The 17384-nt window shown below is 45.0% G+C and overlaps 1 protein-coding gene across 1 annotated transcript in view; it reads right to left on the bottom strand.

Annotated features, from left to right (window-relative positions):
- Window positions 1-17384, bottom strand: part of Cfap54 (cilia and flagella associated protein 54) — a 252210-nt gene that overhangs the window by 169234 nt on the left and 65592 nt on the right. Inside the window, exons 21-26 of the mRNA XM_005358276.3 lie at window positions 16804-16896; window positions 16419-16604; window positions 8148-8284; window positions 5351-5498; window positions 3586-3741; window positions 891-1013 (exon numbers count right to left, since the gene is read on the bottom strand). Of these exons, the coding sequence (XP_005358333.2) occupies window positions 891-1013; window positions 3586-3741; window positions 5351-5498; window positions 8148-8284; window positions 16419-16604; window positions 16804-16896 (843 nt within the window). The remainder of the gene's footprint in view (window positions 1-890; window positions 1014-3585; window positions 3742-5350; window positions 5499-8147; window positions 8285-16418; window positions 16605-16803; window positions 16897-17384) is intronic.

The following is a 17384-nucleotide window of genomic DNA, read 5'->3' as shown; positions in this document are numbered from 1 at the left end:
CCACTGCCATCCTCAGCTCCTATCTGCAGATTCACCACTGCCATCCTCAGCTCCTATCCACAGATTCACCACTGGCACCATGTTCTAGATTTGCCTTTTCACTTGGCCGAAGGGTTTGGCACACCTGTACACTACGTAGCACTAGTCACCTTGGAATGCACCCCACCCGCACCCACTGTGTAGAACTCACAGAGATCCACCCCCCTCCTCTGCCTCCCAAGTGCTGGGATTAAAGGCATGGTCACCATGCCCAGCTATTGTTTGTCTCTGCAGAGCTAAGTTCCACTGCCTTAGCCCAAACTCTGGCCTTGACAGTTGAGGCTTCCTGTGGGCTCCGTCCCTCTTGACCACAGCCTGACAAGATGATATACAGACTGCACTCAGCATAGGAAATGTGTCAGCAGCCTTCTTGGGGTTTGGAACACATGTCCTGTGTGACTGTGTATAATGCCAGACGATGTCCAAACGCTATTTCATTGACAACAAGGTTGAGTTTGTGGGGCACCACAATTTTACCAACAAGTTCAACAGTGGTTAGTTGCCATCCTGTAATTTGCAGGCTCCATATTTGCTTTCCATCTAAGAAAAATGGCTTTGGGGATGCTATTTTTTTTTCTGCATTACCAGTCATTGCAGGTGCCCCCTGAAACCAGAAGAGGGCATTGCATCCTGGGAAGCAGGAGTTAGGGGAAGCTACTTGCCAAGAGTGCTAGGAAACAAACTTGGGTCCTCTGCAAGAGCAGGAAGAACTTGCCTTCTCTGAGCTCTGTCTCTGGCCCTGGGGGTGCTGATATTCTAATGCATTTCCAACTATGGTGATTAAATGAGGTCTGACTTTCTCAGTACCAATCCTAAGTTTTAAGACAGTAGGCAAACGATGAGATAAATACCTTTGTCATGTAGAAGATACAGCAAGCTATCATGTGTTGGATACTTTCAAAGCTTGAAACATTTTTCTTTGAGTGAACGACAGTTGGCATTCCTTGCAAAACCACGATGCATTTTATCAAGATCTAAAGCACAGAAACATAATGATTTTTTTGTGTCAACATATCGTCTTATTTAATACAAAATGTGGTATGTAAATCACATCAGTCTTAGGCTATAAAGTGCCACTTCGATTGATCATTATTGAAAACATTTCCACCAGGTATAAAAGAATATACACAGACACGATTCCATTTTCAGATGGGTCATCTATCTACATAAAGGGAAAACGAATGAAGAGTTCAAAATAAAACAAAATAACATAAAACGATGCTTATTTTCACAAGCACCATAAAAGGGGTCAAATGCTGTAAGGATCCAAAACACTAAAAGTCACATCCATACTTAGGGAGGCCTTGGTAAAGCACAGAGAGGATCAGGCTGCTTGGGACAGTACAAGGAAGTTGCTTGACATGACAGTCCCCCTTGGACTAAAACCGAGCGCTTACACAACCCAAAATGAGTTAATACTGACGTTCACTTCCCCTCCTGGCTTTGCATCATGTGTTCCTGAACTTGATCAAGAACCAGACTATGAGACTGGGCTCTCAGTCCTCCTGCACAGGTCAGAGCGGTACTATCATCAGAGAAGCAGAGCTGAGATTGTGTTCATTCTAATGACCCCAAAGGACAAATCAGTATGTGACTGTCTGTTCTTTTGAGTTGCTTCAAGCCACCATTTTAGCAATCCGTTGCTATCCTGATACGCTGGTGAGGACGTTTAATGCTCAATTCTTCCCTTCTGTGCTAATTAACCCTCTAACACCACTGCACACCACATCCCCAACCGTGCTAATCCCCCAGTCATTTCTCAAAGCTTGCACATGTGTGTGTGCGCATGCGCACAAATGCAAAAATGTCCCCAGAGAGACTTTGGTTGCTATTTCACAAAATGGCACTTAGATATACTTGTTTGAACTTTTATTTTTATCCCTCGACTATGCCTCATGAACAGTGCCTCCCAATCTGCAGGGACAGCCCTACTTGATGTGGCTAATAGCAATACATTATCAGCTGGCATGGACTATTTATGGATAACTTATTGTTCTCACATTGAACTGATCATGGTTAGTGTTTTAGTTCTGACACCACTGCTGCTTTTCTTCAGGTAGCTTGTCTCCACCAAACACTACACGCGACACCCTTCTACTTGCTACGGTGCCCACATGAGCAGCAGCTGTGGGCTTGGAGGAGGATGAAGCACCAACCTTGAGGCCACAGTTCCCACTCTAAGTCAATGGCCGGTACGTGGTACCAAGTCCCCAGGTGGGAAAATATATGAACCTGGGATGCAAGGGGCACTCAGAGCCCCAGAACTTGGCCAAATAATGATTTTATTCTGTGTAACACTTACAGGGTAGTTGCTCTGTCAGATAAATGTATTTTTAATTTTATTAAATTTCTGTTCTATGAAGTAAATTACTAGTAGATGAATTACTGTATCGGATATTTGGTTTTAATTCTGCTTAAAGTTAGATTTAATTTAAGTTTCTTTCACAGAACCCAAAAGCTAATAACAATTCACATTATCCTGCCGGTGAGTCAGAATGCCACTGCTACCACACGCTCTCACCAGGAACAGGAGTTATGGATTCTACACTGTTAATCCAGCAAATATTTCCAGAAATCCTTGGTACCCAAGCATCTTACATTGCAGTGGACTTGGTTTTCTATGAACTGCCTATTCGGACCATGTGTCCCTCTACCTATCAGATGACGGCCAACTGGCAAGGCTCCCTGCCCTATCTAATCTACTCCTCGTTCACTTCGAGTTTATTTTTTTCCAATTCCACAAGTCTCTTATGTCTTTGTCATGGTTCTTTTGTCTCAGGCAGTTTATCATTTCTAGTTCTTTTTTTTCTGAGCAGGGTTTCTTTGTGCAGCCCTGGCTGTCCTGGAACTCTCTCTGTAGCCCAGGCTTGCCTCTAAGTGACTGAGATCAGATCCTCCTGCCTTTGTCTCCGAAGTGCTAGGATTAATGCTGTGCACCACCACTGCTGGGCTTTACAAGTCCTCTTAATTGGAAAGATTTTCCCTGAAACCCCATACTACGTAAGTCTGCTCCAGTTTTTTTTCCTAAAGTTTTGCTTTGTTTTCCTTGTAATCCTTTAACCAGAGGCAGATAGTTGTACAAACCACAAATAGAGATCAGATTCTACTTTTCCTTCAGATGAATAACTAGGTGTTTCACCATCATTTATCCAAAATGTCTATTCTCCTCCCTTTGAATGAGAATATCAATTCTGCCACGAAGCAAACTTTCTCGGGTTATTCACTATGCACATCCTTGAGATGGCTGTAGTGACGTGTGATGAAAATATACTGCTCTATCTACAATGTCAAGACAATGAAAGCTGAAATAACTCTTAAAACTGACACCTGACCATTGCCAGTGGCTAGCAAAGGCCATTAATGGGACTGTGTGCTTTCAAAGAAACACACTCCGTTTCTTTCTGGTATATAATTTGTTGGGGCATTTTCACAATGCTTCTTGACTCATTTGTTCTTTATGAGGGATACACTGCTCTTATTTCCCATAATAATCACTGAACTGTCGTTCTGTGCATACCTTCCGTGGGGGCTAGGGGACGCCCTCACCTGTATGACAGGTACCAGGACGATGTTGTGATAGATGATAGGAGCGAGGAGTCCGTAGCACTGGGTCACCGCTTGAAGGGCGTAATTGGAATCGTTGAGGTAGTTGCTGAGCTCGAGAGCTACCAGCACGTTCTCACACTCCATCAGTCGAGCAATCTGTGCAGATGTAAGAAACAGCGTGACCCGGGACATCAGGTGCGCAACTCCGTATGCCTTTAAGAGGCGGAGAGGGCAAGGAATGTGGTCCTTCTGGCTCAGCGACATGAACGATAACATGAAGACAATCTGGATTAGGAAAGGACTCAGACTCTCCCTTAAGGGTCCACGTGCAGAGCATAATCCTGCAACCCAACTCCAGAGTGTTTTGTAAGCAAGAGTCACTAACAACAGAAAACGTGCCTATCTATTTATTAGTGAGACAAAAAAAATTTAGAAAAATATTAATTTCAAGAAAAAAACCCTACTTTTTAAAACCACAAATTGTGAATAATAATTAAAATGTAATATACCAATAATACTGCTCTCACTTGATTAACAGATTCTAATTTCACTTCTTAATTTGTGAGAAAATGGAACGTTTGGGGCAAGCCAGACTAATACTTCGATTTGTATTTCCAGTAAGGAACCAGAAATGATGAAGACTGCAAAGCCCACAGCTGTGATATTCAAGATGCCTGCTAAAGGCCTAGAGCCCCTCTCTCCTCTCACTCACCTTCTGGGGAAAAATATGTTGTTTTCTTTTTATAGCCACATGATTTGTATTTATATCCACATGATTCCCAAGAGCAACTGTATGAACACCAATCAGAAATCTCTACACGAGCAGCTCTGACTAGAATGGTGCTTTCTGGGGCTGAAATTCAAAGAAGCACTTCTTTAAATGGCTTCCTTTTCAGAACTGGTGTGGCCGGAGAAGAAACTGGATGCAATGCAGAGAGAACATTCAACACAGGGGAAGTGCTTTTGACGACCTGAGCTCCAAGAACCACAAACTGGACTGGAGAAAGGGCTCCTGTTACTGGCGTGGGCCTCATGTAACTAGCTACCAGTTAGTTAACCAATGACCGAATCTAATAGGTATAACCAAAAAAAAAAAAAAAAAAACAAAGAAAGTAGACATCTGAAGCTCCCATAACTAGCAAGGATGGTCAGAAGGAGAGATGCACTAGCTGGAATGAGGAACTAATATAAGATCACACTACCAAAGTCAGGACACTATGGGTTGTGGACTACACAGCGCCTGATACGAATGCCCTAAGAGTCCATTGCTAGGAGGGCCATTAAATCCCTGCCTCTGTGTAAGCATGCAATTTTATAATTCAAAAGAACGTGGCAAGTTAATATACACCAGCATAAAAGCATCTCTAAGGGGGGGAAGCATTTTTAAGAAGGCAGGTGGATGAACAGTAAATTGAGATCCCATTCTGTAAATAATAATATGCTAATCCCCGTATCTTCTTCAAAAGCAGAGAAACCATACAGAAATGAAACCATTGTGTTCTTGGAGGCGGTGGTGGGGCAACAAGTGTTTCACTGTTCACACTGTACAGATTTGAGTTCTGAAATCTATACTGGTCTTGTACACAGAGGGGGAAAAGGTAGATCGAGAAGGAACGATGAGCCGAGGGTTGTGAGACCTGCTCCGTTCTCTTGGCCCCTCCACTAGAAGGACGCACGATCCCAATGGAACCTGCCCTTGAGGCACGGAGGAGCAAACACAAACACAGAGGAACCCACATCCTTCCAGTTCCTGCCATTTACTCACTTGTTGGGCAGGGAAAATCTCATTGCCTTTAATATTATCACAGAAAAGGTTTTCTTCTTTAATCGTAATGTCGCTTATCACGAAGATATTTCTAAGGAAAAGGTATAAGAGGATCGAGGAGGTTTCTGCCAGAATATTCAAATGCAATCTGCGGAAGAAGGAAATGCTGTTAACTGTGCTGCTGTACACACACTGACCTAGCTATTCGGCCTCTTTGGGTTCACTGATTCTCAGCATCCACCCCGTGACCCTGACAGCGGTGGCAGCACACACAACAGCTGTTCTCAGGTGTCTGCTTAAATGAAAAACAAAAGTGAGTTCACAGCTAAGAAAGAGAAGCAGCTGAGGTGGCAAATTTTCCTAGTTCTGATAAATAGGAAGTACTGTTCTATCAACATTATTGGAATTACAGTAAGTAGGGTTGAAGAACAGGCCCAGAAGTCCAGCTGATGAACTTTGTGATGATAGCAGCATTCAAAGCAAATTCAGCTGCAAAGAATGTATCTTAGCGGCTCTGGTTATCTCTGATTGCCTTCTCTAAATTGCAGGCCGTGGTGCCAAAGATCAGCGGAGCTTGACCTCTGTTTGTCCTCCTTTGGTCCCATTCCCTAGGTGGTGACAAGCCCTCAGACTCAAGCTTCAGGTCCATCTGCCTGAATCTCCTGCCCCCATAGAGGAGGAGAGAGCCTGATGTCATTAATTCACACCTGAAGAGGCTCCCACCACGTTGAGAGCTGCACTCCGTTTCCAGGAGGGTTGTAGTTCTCCTGCTCCACCCTGCAAAGCACACCACACATTTCATGCAATGCACACTGCACTTTTCTGTGCAATGCGCACTTCACTTTTTGTGCAATGCACACCACACATTTTTGTGTGCAAGGCACACCACACTTTTGTGCAATGTGCACCTCACTGTTTTGTGCAATGCACACCTCACTTTTTTGTGCAATGCACACCACACTTTTTGTGCAAAGTTTTGCTGGCCTCACAGTGACCCTCAGCACCATGACACATGCCTTTGTCTCGCCTATCACTTTCTGTTTCCATTGCGTTCCCTGCTCGCCTCAGAGTCCAGGAAGTCTCTTCAATCCTGAGGTTCATAGAATCTTAGTTTCTGCCACCTCTTCTGTCATCATGTGACCATAGGGACATCGCTGTCCAATTTTCTTAGTTTTTCATGACACCAGTTTATGTCTTCACTTATTTATTTCTTCATTCACCTTTTCAAACAGCGAAAGCCTACCATGTATGATGCTCTCCAAGGCCCTGGGATACAAACACGACTCAAGCGGACCCTTAGCCATAGGGGGCTGATCTTCAACACAAAGCTCTGCATCAGCTATGATGTCACTGCAGCTCTTCCTGGGAGCCGCTCTGTGCACATGGCCCCATGGAACGTTCCGCCAGCTTTGAGCTCTATACCCCCTTGAGTGCCCATTTCCACTATTCCTCAGGTCTGTCACAAAACCATTTCTGGTTTGGGGTGTCATATAAGTTGCTCTCTTGAATTCACTGGTGACCTCCAAATTGCCAACTTTAAATGTCTCCTGGTTTCTATCCTGCTCGACCTTTCTACAGAATTTTATTGAGCCTGACCTGGCATTTGCACGTGACTCCCACTTCCCCTGGCAGAGTAGCACCTTGCTTCCTCATCTCCTGGACAGCCCCCTTCGATAGCCTTTCTCTAGTCCATCTCTTACATTCGCCTCTTTCATGTGAGCAACGCCATTGCTCAATCCCAGGATTGTCTCTTTTCTGCTGAAGTTCAACTACCATTCCCTGGAAGACAAGGCTCCTCTTCAAGATCTCAACAGTGACCTCCACGGACAGTTTCCAAATTGCCACCTCTGGCTTTGACTGTCTCCTGAATGTCAACACTGAACAAGACATCTCCTATCATCTCCTCACCTACAAAAATATCCTGCTGGAAAAACTAAACCAAGAAATCCCCCACCCCACTTCCTGCACACACACACCCTGTTCCCCTTAGTAAACGCCACAGACTTTGCAGCCCCTTAACACTAGAAAGTCCGGTCACTATCTGCCCCCTCCTCTACCCTACAATTCACAGGAGACCTAACTTCCTCTTTCTCCCACAGCAGTCACGACCCCAGCATGGGCAAATAAATGTTAAGCCTAAGTGTCTGACTGAAATGGAATTAAGCTTTTAGTTTACATAAGCCTTACCAACACCTTACTTTGCCTATCATTTATATTTTTATGTTCATTATCTATGAGGGGTGAAGGGTTATAATTAATACGCAGGTGAGAGGTTGGGTTTTTTTTTTTTTTTTTCAGTTTGGAGACACAGCCTGAACTAACAGCCTGAAATGCTCTGTTTGGGGATTGCCTTGAAGTCCTGCTCCTTTAAGGAAAAACAGCAGAAAAGTCAACAGATAGTCAGCTGATTTCTCTGGCTTCTGCCGGCATGCTGGCAACTGCTGAGAGTCTAATCCTGGGAGCCCATTTGAAGCAAAGGAAAAAAAAAAAAAAAAAACTTCATAATCACAGTCCAGGCGTCAAGCCCTCACCTTAACCCAGCCACTCCCTACTTGGTTTCAAAAGTCCCAGTGAGTGTTCATGTTTTCTGCTCTGGCTGCTACCACTTGACATTTTTACTCCAAAACGTTAACCATCACTGTTTTTCCTGACTCAAGTAAAGACAGATCTAACAAGGACTGAAGGCCTTGGAACACATGTGCTTTATGATTCTCGTTAGACAGACGTTCACATAGGCTATCTTGATATGAAGACGAAAGCAGGAAAGACAGGGCCTAAAAGTCATGTGTCTAATTACCTCCTCTGTGTTATCGTCATGATGTTGCTTAGAGAGATCACCGACTGTTCATCCTGAAGCGGAGAAGCAACAAAATAATCCCAAACCGGTGAGAAGACCTTCTTGGCCAACTTGTAGTTTCCGATCTGGTAGGCGACCTGTGACAGAGAACACATTGTCCCCGGGGGTCTTTTCACTTGGAACATGTATACTGCAAACCCAATTCAGACCCCTCCCGCCACACACTAATTCCATATCCGCTGTTCTGGTCCACGGTGCCACAGTGAGGGGACGGGGTGGCCGTGGAGGAGGCAGATGCATTTTGAAATCTCCTTTATTTCTAAATCGCATGGAAATTTGAAACTCTGTAAGGATGTTTCAAATCCTCATAAGCAAAACAAAGATCACATCTGAGCCAAATTAATTTCATTTCCATCCATCTCAGCAGTACGCCCCATTTATTATAGATACCGTTATAATGAACAATCTGCTCCAAGAGAAACAATCAGATTTCCCCAACCTGATACATGAAATATATTTCATTCTGTCCTGTTTCTGACTGACACTTTCCGAGCTTTTGTGCAACAAAGAGTTGGCAGCTGAAGAGGGTAAAGAATAAAAAGAAATGCTTTTGAAGAGTCCGTATCTCTTAAGTTTAACAGATCCAGTGCTGAGGAAAATAATTTCACTGGTGAAGCTTAGAAGCCCAGTCGGAAAAGAAAAGAAATCACCGACTGACCTTCTTTTGATGGAATGCATTTACGGGGATTTCTAAAAATTCTTCTATTTTAAATGCATACCTAACATGACCCTTCACCAAATGACTTTCACGCTATTTCAAATGACAGGGAATAAATAAATTCATTGAATTAAGCACAGAAAGGATGTGTTGCTAGAACATTATCCACTCATGGGAAAAGCTTGCAGGGCCAGAACCTCTCTCATCTGTCAAATGATTCCTCCTGACTCACCAAGCAGAAAGCTTTCCAGAAAGTTCCTACCCTGTGCTCATTGCTGGCCATGCAGGCGCCAGTCAGCTTAGGAATGCCCCCACCCCATGTGACTAGACCCAAGCTGAAAGCATAAATCGCACAACGGTCCAGCGAAGCTATAAAGACCACAACTGTTGTGTGTGCATGGAGGGGGTCTTAATACAGAGTGCACATTTTATAAGGAAGGAGTGCGAGGCTTGAGTTGAACCCTGAAGCCGGGATACAGTTCCAGCTGGTCTAGTTTAGACTGCGTGAGAGGATCAAAGTGTGGGAAACGGTCAGGGAGCCCTGAAGAAAGACGGTGATGAATGAGCAGCGGGAGAAAAACAGGCGACGTGAGGGAAAGTTAATATAGGACGCGGGTCCGGTCAGGCTCGTAAACCAGACGGAACCTTCTAGATACAAGGTACAACCCTAAACCCTGGGGCCTATGCAACTGACTGCCCTGTATAGCCCATCCGCACCCACTGATGGCTCCGCACACCCCGTCCGCACCCCAACTGCTCCACACAGCCTGTCCACACCACCTGACTACACTGTACACCCCGTCCGCACCCCAATTGCTCCGCACAGCCCGTCTGCACCCCCCGACTACATTGTACAGCCTGTCCGCACCACCTGACTACACTGTACACCCCGTCCGCACCCACTGACGGCTCCGCACAGCCTGTCCGCACCCTTTGGGGAGGTGAGGAAGTTGGGGCGCGGAGAGCTGAGGTCTGCACAGAGCCTGTAGAAGCAGCAGAGTCCTAGAGTCAGTGCTGTAAGTCACTACTATGGGTCACATCTGACCAATCAAAGGGCTGCAGAGACAGTCCCTAAAGGCCGTGATTCTAAGACGATCCAAGGACAAAAAGACAGTGTGTGAGGGTTGGCAGTCCCACAACTGAGCTTCCAGTTTAAAACCAGCTCCAGTTGCCTCATGGATAAGGTGTTGGCCTTATATAATGCTATCGGCTCAACTAGTGAATACTAGATATGCTAATTAAAAATGAAAAATAAGGTTTATGAACTCATGAAGCACCATAGACTTTTTAACAGGAAGTGCCATGATGTCTGCGTATTCAGCAAGAATTAACCTAACAGTCCTGGAAGACAGATTTTCAAGGGGGGTGGTTAAAATGAGAGAGAGCATACTAAAAGACCAACGACGTAGTGGACATGTTAGACACCTTCTCCCTGATCAATAAGCCACGTTCAGCTTCCAGAACTGCACACCCCAGGCTTGTTCTCTGCTTCAAAGGACCACCTTTCCTTCCCGACACTGTCTCCAGCCCCTCCTCTTTCCCCACTCCTTCTACGTTGGATACCTAAGGTTCACTGACTCATCCGGCTTCCCTTGTCTGTCCATATTTTCTTAACGATATTCATGAGGTTGAAACCATCACAAGCCATTCTCAAACCTTTCTCAAGTCCACACCTCTCACCCAAACCCCGAGTCTCAGTTCCCCCAGCTTCCAAGAATACACCACTTAGCCTCATCCTCAATCCAAACAATGTCAAGTCTGTGCTTCCAGTGGGATGACTGACCTGAGAGTCAACATTTCTTTTCCCGCCCCATTATTTCTGTTAAGAATTCCCATTAGCCCCTTCTTCAGAACTGACCCAGGACCCAACCGCTTCTCAGCACGGTGATTCCTGTCAGCACAGGGAAGACCCTGTGCCCTCTCACTGGAACTCAGCAGTGCAGACTGCTTCATCCCTGCCTTCCACGTCTGTTCCCGACTTAACCAGAGGAGCCTTGAAGACAGAAGCCACATTGGGACCCAGCGTGAATCAAGGCTATTATTCAGTAGCTGTGCATGTTAGGCAAAGCAACAGCCTGCCACTGCCCTGCATCTCACGTGTCTGACCACTCTCATTGCTCTCCTTGGTTCCCTATGCTCCGGCCACATAAGCTGACCTGCTGTTTATCAGACAGAGAGTATCTTAGTTAGGGTTTCTATTGCTCTGCAGAGACACCATGGGAACTCTTACAAAGGAAAACATTTCACTGGGGCTGGCTTACAGTTCATCATGGCGGGAAGCATGGTGGCACACAGGCAGACATGATGCTGGAGAAGTAGCTGAGAGTTCTCCATCCAGACTGGCAGGCATCAGGAAGAGAGAGTGACACTGGGCCTGGCTTGAGCACCTGAAACCTGCAAGCCCAGTGATGCACTTCCTTCAACTAGGCCACACCTACTCCAACAGGACCACACCTCCTAAGTGTCCCCCCCCTCGGGGCCTATGGGGGTCATTTTCATTCTGACCACCATGGACTGGGAGGACACCTGCTCCACCTCCAGCTGGATGGTTTTCCCTAGAGACTCTCCCTGTCACTTCCTTCAGGTCTCTCCTCAAACCGCGCTCTCCCTGCCTTCTTGCTGACCAGCGTCATTACCTCCCAGCCCTGCCCCCCTTACTCTAGGTACTTGCTCCCTAGCGCTCACCACCATCTGGATATTTATAGTCTACCCATTTCCTTCGCCTAGCGTTCGCCATTATGTTTGGTTCAGTTGTCAAAACCCAGAGGTCTCACCGTATCAGCCCTGAATCACCAGAGTCACCCAGAACTAGTGAGAAATGCCAATTTCTTGGTCCTGCCAGGTCCTAGTGCATCATGAATTCTGAGGGTAGATTCCAGCCCCCTGTGAAACCAGCACACTAACTCACACGCCCCCCAGCACACTCGGGTTTTAGAATCCCTCACCTTGAGTACCTGGAGCAGACTATGTACCCAGAAATGCTCTGTTCACTAAATTTAAGAATCAGCCTTTCCTGGTAATGCCCTTCTTCTCTAGTAGGAAGATGCCAAACAATTTGCCACATCGGACCACACTGTTTCCTGCCAGGGTGAGCACCTGGGATTCCATAGCTCCTTCTAAAGCAAGATGGACTTCGTTCAAAGCATAGTTCTGATGTCAAGAATAATTAACACCCTATATAGAAGAAGAATTTGGTTTTAAAAAAAAAACTTATCACTTGTGCAAGAAGCTCCTAGAAAGGGAGGTAAGACGTCATCGGGTATGGACTGACTTAGGTAAAACGACAGTGAGCTGGAGGACTCTAGAGTCAGAGGGTCTGGAAAAAGTCCATGCTGACTGGGAGACTGAATTGTCTGCTATTATAAAAAAAAGGGGGGGAGCGGCCAAGACTTCCAATCAGACTGCCCAGACGTGGTACCATAGAAAAGAAGAGTGGACTTACAAAACATCTGTCCTGAAACACAAAAGTTAAGTCAGACTCTCCTACATCGAATGAACCAATCAGACCCTTGCTTGGGAATTTGGATTCCAATTTCAGGGCCTGCTGGTCCAGGTGGCTGGAATTAAGGGATCTGTAAAATTCATGGACTGCCATTTCCCTTTCAAAAAATAGAGAAGTTGAGAAATGTCAGTCTTTAGAGAGAGAGAGGAAAAAAAAAACAGATTACAGAGAGAATCAAAGGTAAGAAATGTAGCCCAACCTTGACCCCACAGCCTTCCGTAGCCCATGCCTGCCTTACCCAAGGCAGGTTGGCTCCCTAGTGTGCAATCAAGACCTTAGCTGGAACCATAAGAAGATTATCTGCACAGGCTCAGCATTGTGGCTGTGCTCCAGATGAGTGAAAAATAGGCATTTCCTCTGAAGGAGAGATGACATCGAGCATGGAGCCCCATGCAAAGTAGACATTAGTTCATCGATAAATAGACGCACAAGCAGAGACGTGACAGAAGGTAAATGGGAGAGGCATTCCTAAGAAACTTCCTAAGAGGAAAGGCTGGACAGAACTCACATCCAAAACCATGGAGGAACGCTGATGGCTGGCAGCCTCTTCGCTAACTTTCTTCTGTACAGCCCAGGACCTGCCCAGGACATGGCACAAATCCCAGTGGGCTGATCTCTCCTACATCTTCAAGACAATCAAAACGACCCCACAGAGACATCCGCAGACCAACCTGATAGAGACAATTGCTCACCTGAGACTTTCCTCAGGTCATTCTAGACTCTGTCGAGTGGACAGTTAACACTAACTAAACCACCCATAACTCTTTCTTTCAAATGTCAACTCATGGGTGAAAGGCATCCTTCACCCTCTGATGGGTTCTGATTAATTCCTCTGTGAAATGGGAAGATGTAAGCACAACACTTCCTTCACTGCTGTCACCATGGGGACCGACTGGAACCATGCACACGTGTCCAATCCTCACAAGGAAGACTGCTGAGACACCGGCTCAGGTCCAGACAAGAGAAACCTGACAGAGCATGAAGTATACAGTACAGGGGAAGAAAGGGGCCCTGGAGGAGACAGAGAGCAGGCGGGGGTCACAGTGATGCTGTGGGCACAAAGCAATGTCCAGTACTTGAGCCTCTGGAATGTGGACAGAAGGGCAGGAAGACAAGAGCTGGTCTAAGACTCAGACTTACCCTCTGCCACCTAAGAAAGTTTAGGGCAGAGGTTCTAACCTTGGTGTCAGGACCCCTGTGAGGATCGCAGATCAGATATCCTGCGTATCGGATATTTGCATTACAATTCACAACAGCAGCAAAATTACAGTTATGAAGTAGCAAGGAAATAATTTATTTTGTGGTTGGGGGTCACCACAACATGAGGAGCTGTTTTAAAGGGTAGCAGTGTTAGGGAGGTTGAGAATATATTCTTTAACTACTACCTGCTTTAAAAACAGTAAACAGAAATGAGGCCAAAAATGAGGGAATGTTTACAAAACAATGTAATCCTAAAGAGTTCCTTTTATTAAAAATCCAAACAGACTAAATTACTAGTGTTCTACATTAGTGGAAGACCTGTTAAAGATTTGCCTGACTTTATGAATGTTTATGGACTACTGTGGAACAAAAGTACAACCTAAACCCCCTCAGGCCACGATGACCAGGGGCATTTGGGGAAATAGCTCATCTGTGACTACATAATACTTATGATAATGCATTTTAATGAACAGGTTGTCCTGAAACTGAGAGCTAACCAGTGTTATGAAAACCAGATTGTACTTTTAAAAAGTGAAAAAAGGGGGGTTTATGTTAACCTAGAATATATAAAACTTTATCTTCAAATCTAAGAATGAAGGAGGTTTAATGAGCAATGTCTGCTTAAGCCACTTGGCATTATGGGAGAATGCCCATCAACCATCTTGAGTGACCCGGAGAAATGCAAATCCAGTGTCAATAAAGAGACACAGGTCATCGCTCCATGGTGCTCCTCATTATCCCAGCGGTACAGCCCGGACTTCGTTTTATTAACTTTCAATGAAAGTTCTGCCAAATGGAACCCAAGAGTCAAAACATTCCCGGGAGAAAAATTAGGTCTTGATGAAATATTCAGTGCCTCACAATAATGCCATGGCTGCAAATTAGAGAATATATTAAGTTTTAAAGAAATCAGAATACCAGAAAACCCTGAGCCAGTGTGACATGCTACACCAATGCGAGACAAATTTTAGCAATTCTCTCAATTTAATTTTCTCTGAAAAATATGATCATATAAAGTGCCAGTGAGAACTAAGCCTATAATGCTAATCAACTATTAAGAGAAAAATAGCACAGCACAATAGAAATACGATAAAATTTAGAAAGTCGTCCACTCTATAGCCAACAATAGGCTTAAAATTAGATACTCCAGGCCTGGTGTCCTGTTCATGGGTGACACCTCTTCCGTCAGACAACAGCTGTGTCAGCGAGAAGGTTAATCATGAGTATACTTACGACTAACAATAAGACTATTTCTTCCGTGTGTACTGTGAGAAAATGTTGTCGTTAAACATTTGACATACGTCACTCCATTGACATTCCTCAGACCTATGGACATCCTGTTGCTGCCCATCCTTCACGCACGAAGCTCCTTGCTCAGTACCACGTGGCTACTGGGCGGGGCGTGAATCTGAACTTGGGTCTACCTGATTCCACTGACCTGCAAAGTTCCTTTCTATGAATTAGTCCTGCAAAGTAGCCATGGGTAGGTACCATTAAAAGATTTGCATGCGGTAATGTGTGTTTTAGCTTTTTTACAGTAACAACAGCCTGAAGAGTATCTAAATATCCAGCATAAGGAATTACTGAGAGACCTACAACACGCCCACAAGGCTCAGTACAGTGTTAGAGAAAAGAAGCCATGAATTCTATAGGGTGGTGGGGGGGAGTAGAGGATGGGCTAGAAAGGAAGAACAAGAATGAGGATTACATAGTTATCTTTTAATTTTTTGAAAAAATAATAATTTAATACATATGGATCATTAAAGAGTACTTCATAGGAAATTTTCTAATGGAATAGAAAAATAAAAATTATATAGTAAATGAAAATATCAGCTGGGTATGGAGGCACACACCTTTAATCCCAGCACTCAGGAGGCAGAGGTGGGAGGATCTCTGAGTTCGAGGCCAGGCTAGTCTACAGAGCTAGTTCCAGGATAACCAGGGCTACACAGAGAGACCTTGTCTTGAAAAGTCAAAAATGGGGGGAAAAGGAAAAAAACAGAAGGAAAGAAAGAAAGAAAGAAAGAAAGAAAGAAAGAAAGAAAGAAAGAAAGGAAGAGGGAGGGAAGGAGGAAAACTATCATGTAAAATAGTACGTATGGTTAAAAATAATATATAGAATTTCATATATATGTATGTGTGTATATACATATACAATTGCATGTATAGATGATGGATGGATGGATAGATAGACAGACAGACAGACAGACAGACAGACAGATAGATAGATAGACAGACAAATAGATTACAGACAAACAGGCAGACAGACAGACAGATACATGAGGCATCTCTGGATGTGGGCTTCTTTCTCATCCTGGTGCTACTGACATTTTGTATTGGATTTTTTCCCAGTGTTTGTGACTGAGCCTACAGTGTGTGCACGCTGGGCTAGTATTCTGTTACTACCAAGTGACATCCCCAGCATGTGCTGCAGGAGGCTGTCCTGTCACATAGGATGCTGCTTATCAGCATCCCTAGCCTCTACTCACAAGATGCCAGCAGCATTGCTAGGCTGTGACAACCAAAAATGTCACCAGGCGCTGACAACACTGCCCCAGGGTAAGACCTGCTACTCCGGGTAGTAACAGATAACATTTATTCATATGCATTGCCGTATTTCCCAAAACGTCTAAAATTACATTTGTACTCCCGAGGGCAATGTTCTATGAGAAGGCAAACTCACTAAAAGGGGAAGCAACGATTTGCGTTTTCTGAAGTAAGCTGCAATCATGGAAAATACGTATCACAGGCACTGTGGAATGTCTGCTGTGATTGTTTTCCATCAGGTAACAGTTAGCAAGTGCTTACGAGAAAAGAAGAACAGAGAGAGCGTGGCAGCCATCTTTTCTACCTGTGTCAAGTACATCCGAGCAGTGACAGCGGAAAGCGGTGGGTAGATGAGGATTGGTTTGGTTGTCTCGCCAACAGCATCACCAATGAGTTTCCCACTGGAAGAATAAGCAGCAATCGCAAATACATATCTTTCATTCGTTTCTAAACCTTTAACTTCAAAGGTGCTCCTGCCGTCAGCTGGGATCTGTGAACAGAAAACGTCTCAGCTTTTACTCAGAGAATTAAGGCGGTGCGACTGTTAAATCATAATTGGATAAAGCTTAGTTGTGACTCGGGTTGGAATGAGTGTCAATCCACAGTGGGAATGACTTCACGGGGGAGCACGCGCTCCGTTGTCATTAAGGAGGCTTCGGTAAAGTCTCCTGGAGGAGAGCACGACGTACCGCTTCTCCAGAGTTTGGGAGATGGTTGTTGTTGAGTCTTACTTTCCCACAGCTTCCTTCTGCTTTGCAACCCAGTATGCAGTACCAGGACACCTGGCGGGGAGAGAGACGGCGTCAGCTGTGGTCCAACAGGGCTTCATCTCCTCAGTGTGGATGGAGCAGAAGACCGTCCAACAACAAAAGTAGCTAGGCATCTGATAGACTGAATCCATATGTTTGCACGCCCTCTTTAAAAGCTCAATGACAAATGTAGGGTTTGCTTACCTGGGACAATCACCTCTGTCTGTCTGTCTCTCTCTCTCTCTGTCTCTCTCTCTCTCTCTCTCTCTCTCTCTCTCTCTCTCTCCCTCCACTGTCTCTCCTCTATCTCTGTCTTCTCTCTCTCCTCTCTATGTCTCTTTCTCCTCTCTCTTTCTCTCCTCTCTATCTGTCTGTCTGTCTGTCTGTCTGTCTGTCTATCTATCTATCTCTGTCTCCTCTCTCTCTCCTCTCTCTCTATCTATCTATCTCTGTCTTCTCTCTCTCCTCTCTCTCTCCTCTCTCTCCTCTCTCTCTCTCTCTCTCCTCTCTCTCTCCTCTCT

Source organism: Microtus ochrogaster, chromosome 24 (genome assembly GCF_000317375.1).
Source record: "Microtus ochrogaster isolate Prairie Vole_2 chromosome 24, MicOch1.0, whole genome shotgun sequence".
NCBI lineage: Eukaryota > Metazoa > Chordata > Mammalia > Rodentia > Cricetidae > Microtus > Microtus ochrogaster.
Note: the sequence above shows the minus strand (reverse complement) of the source record. Positions and strands in the feature narration are given on the sequence as shown.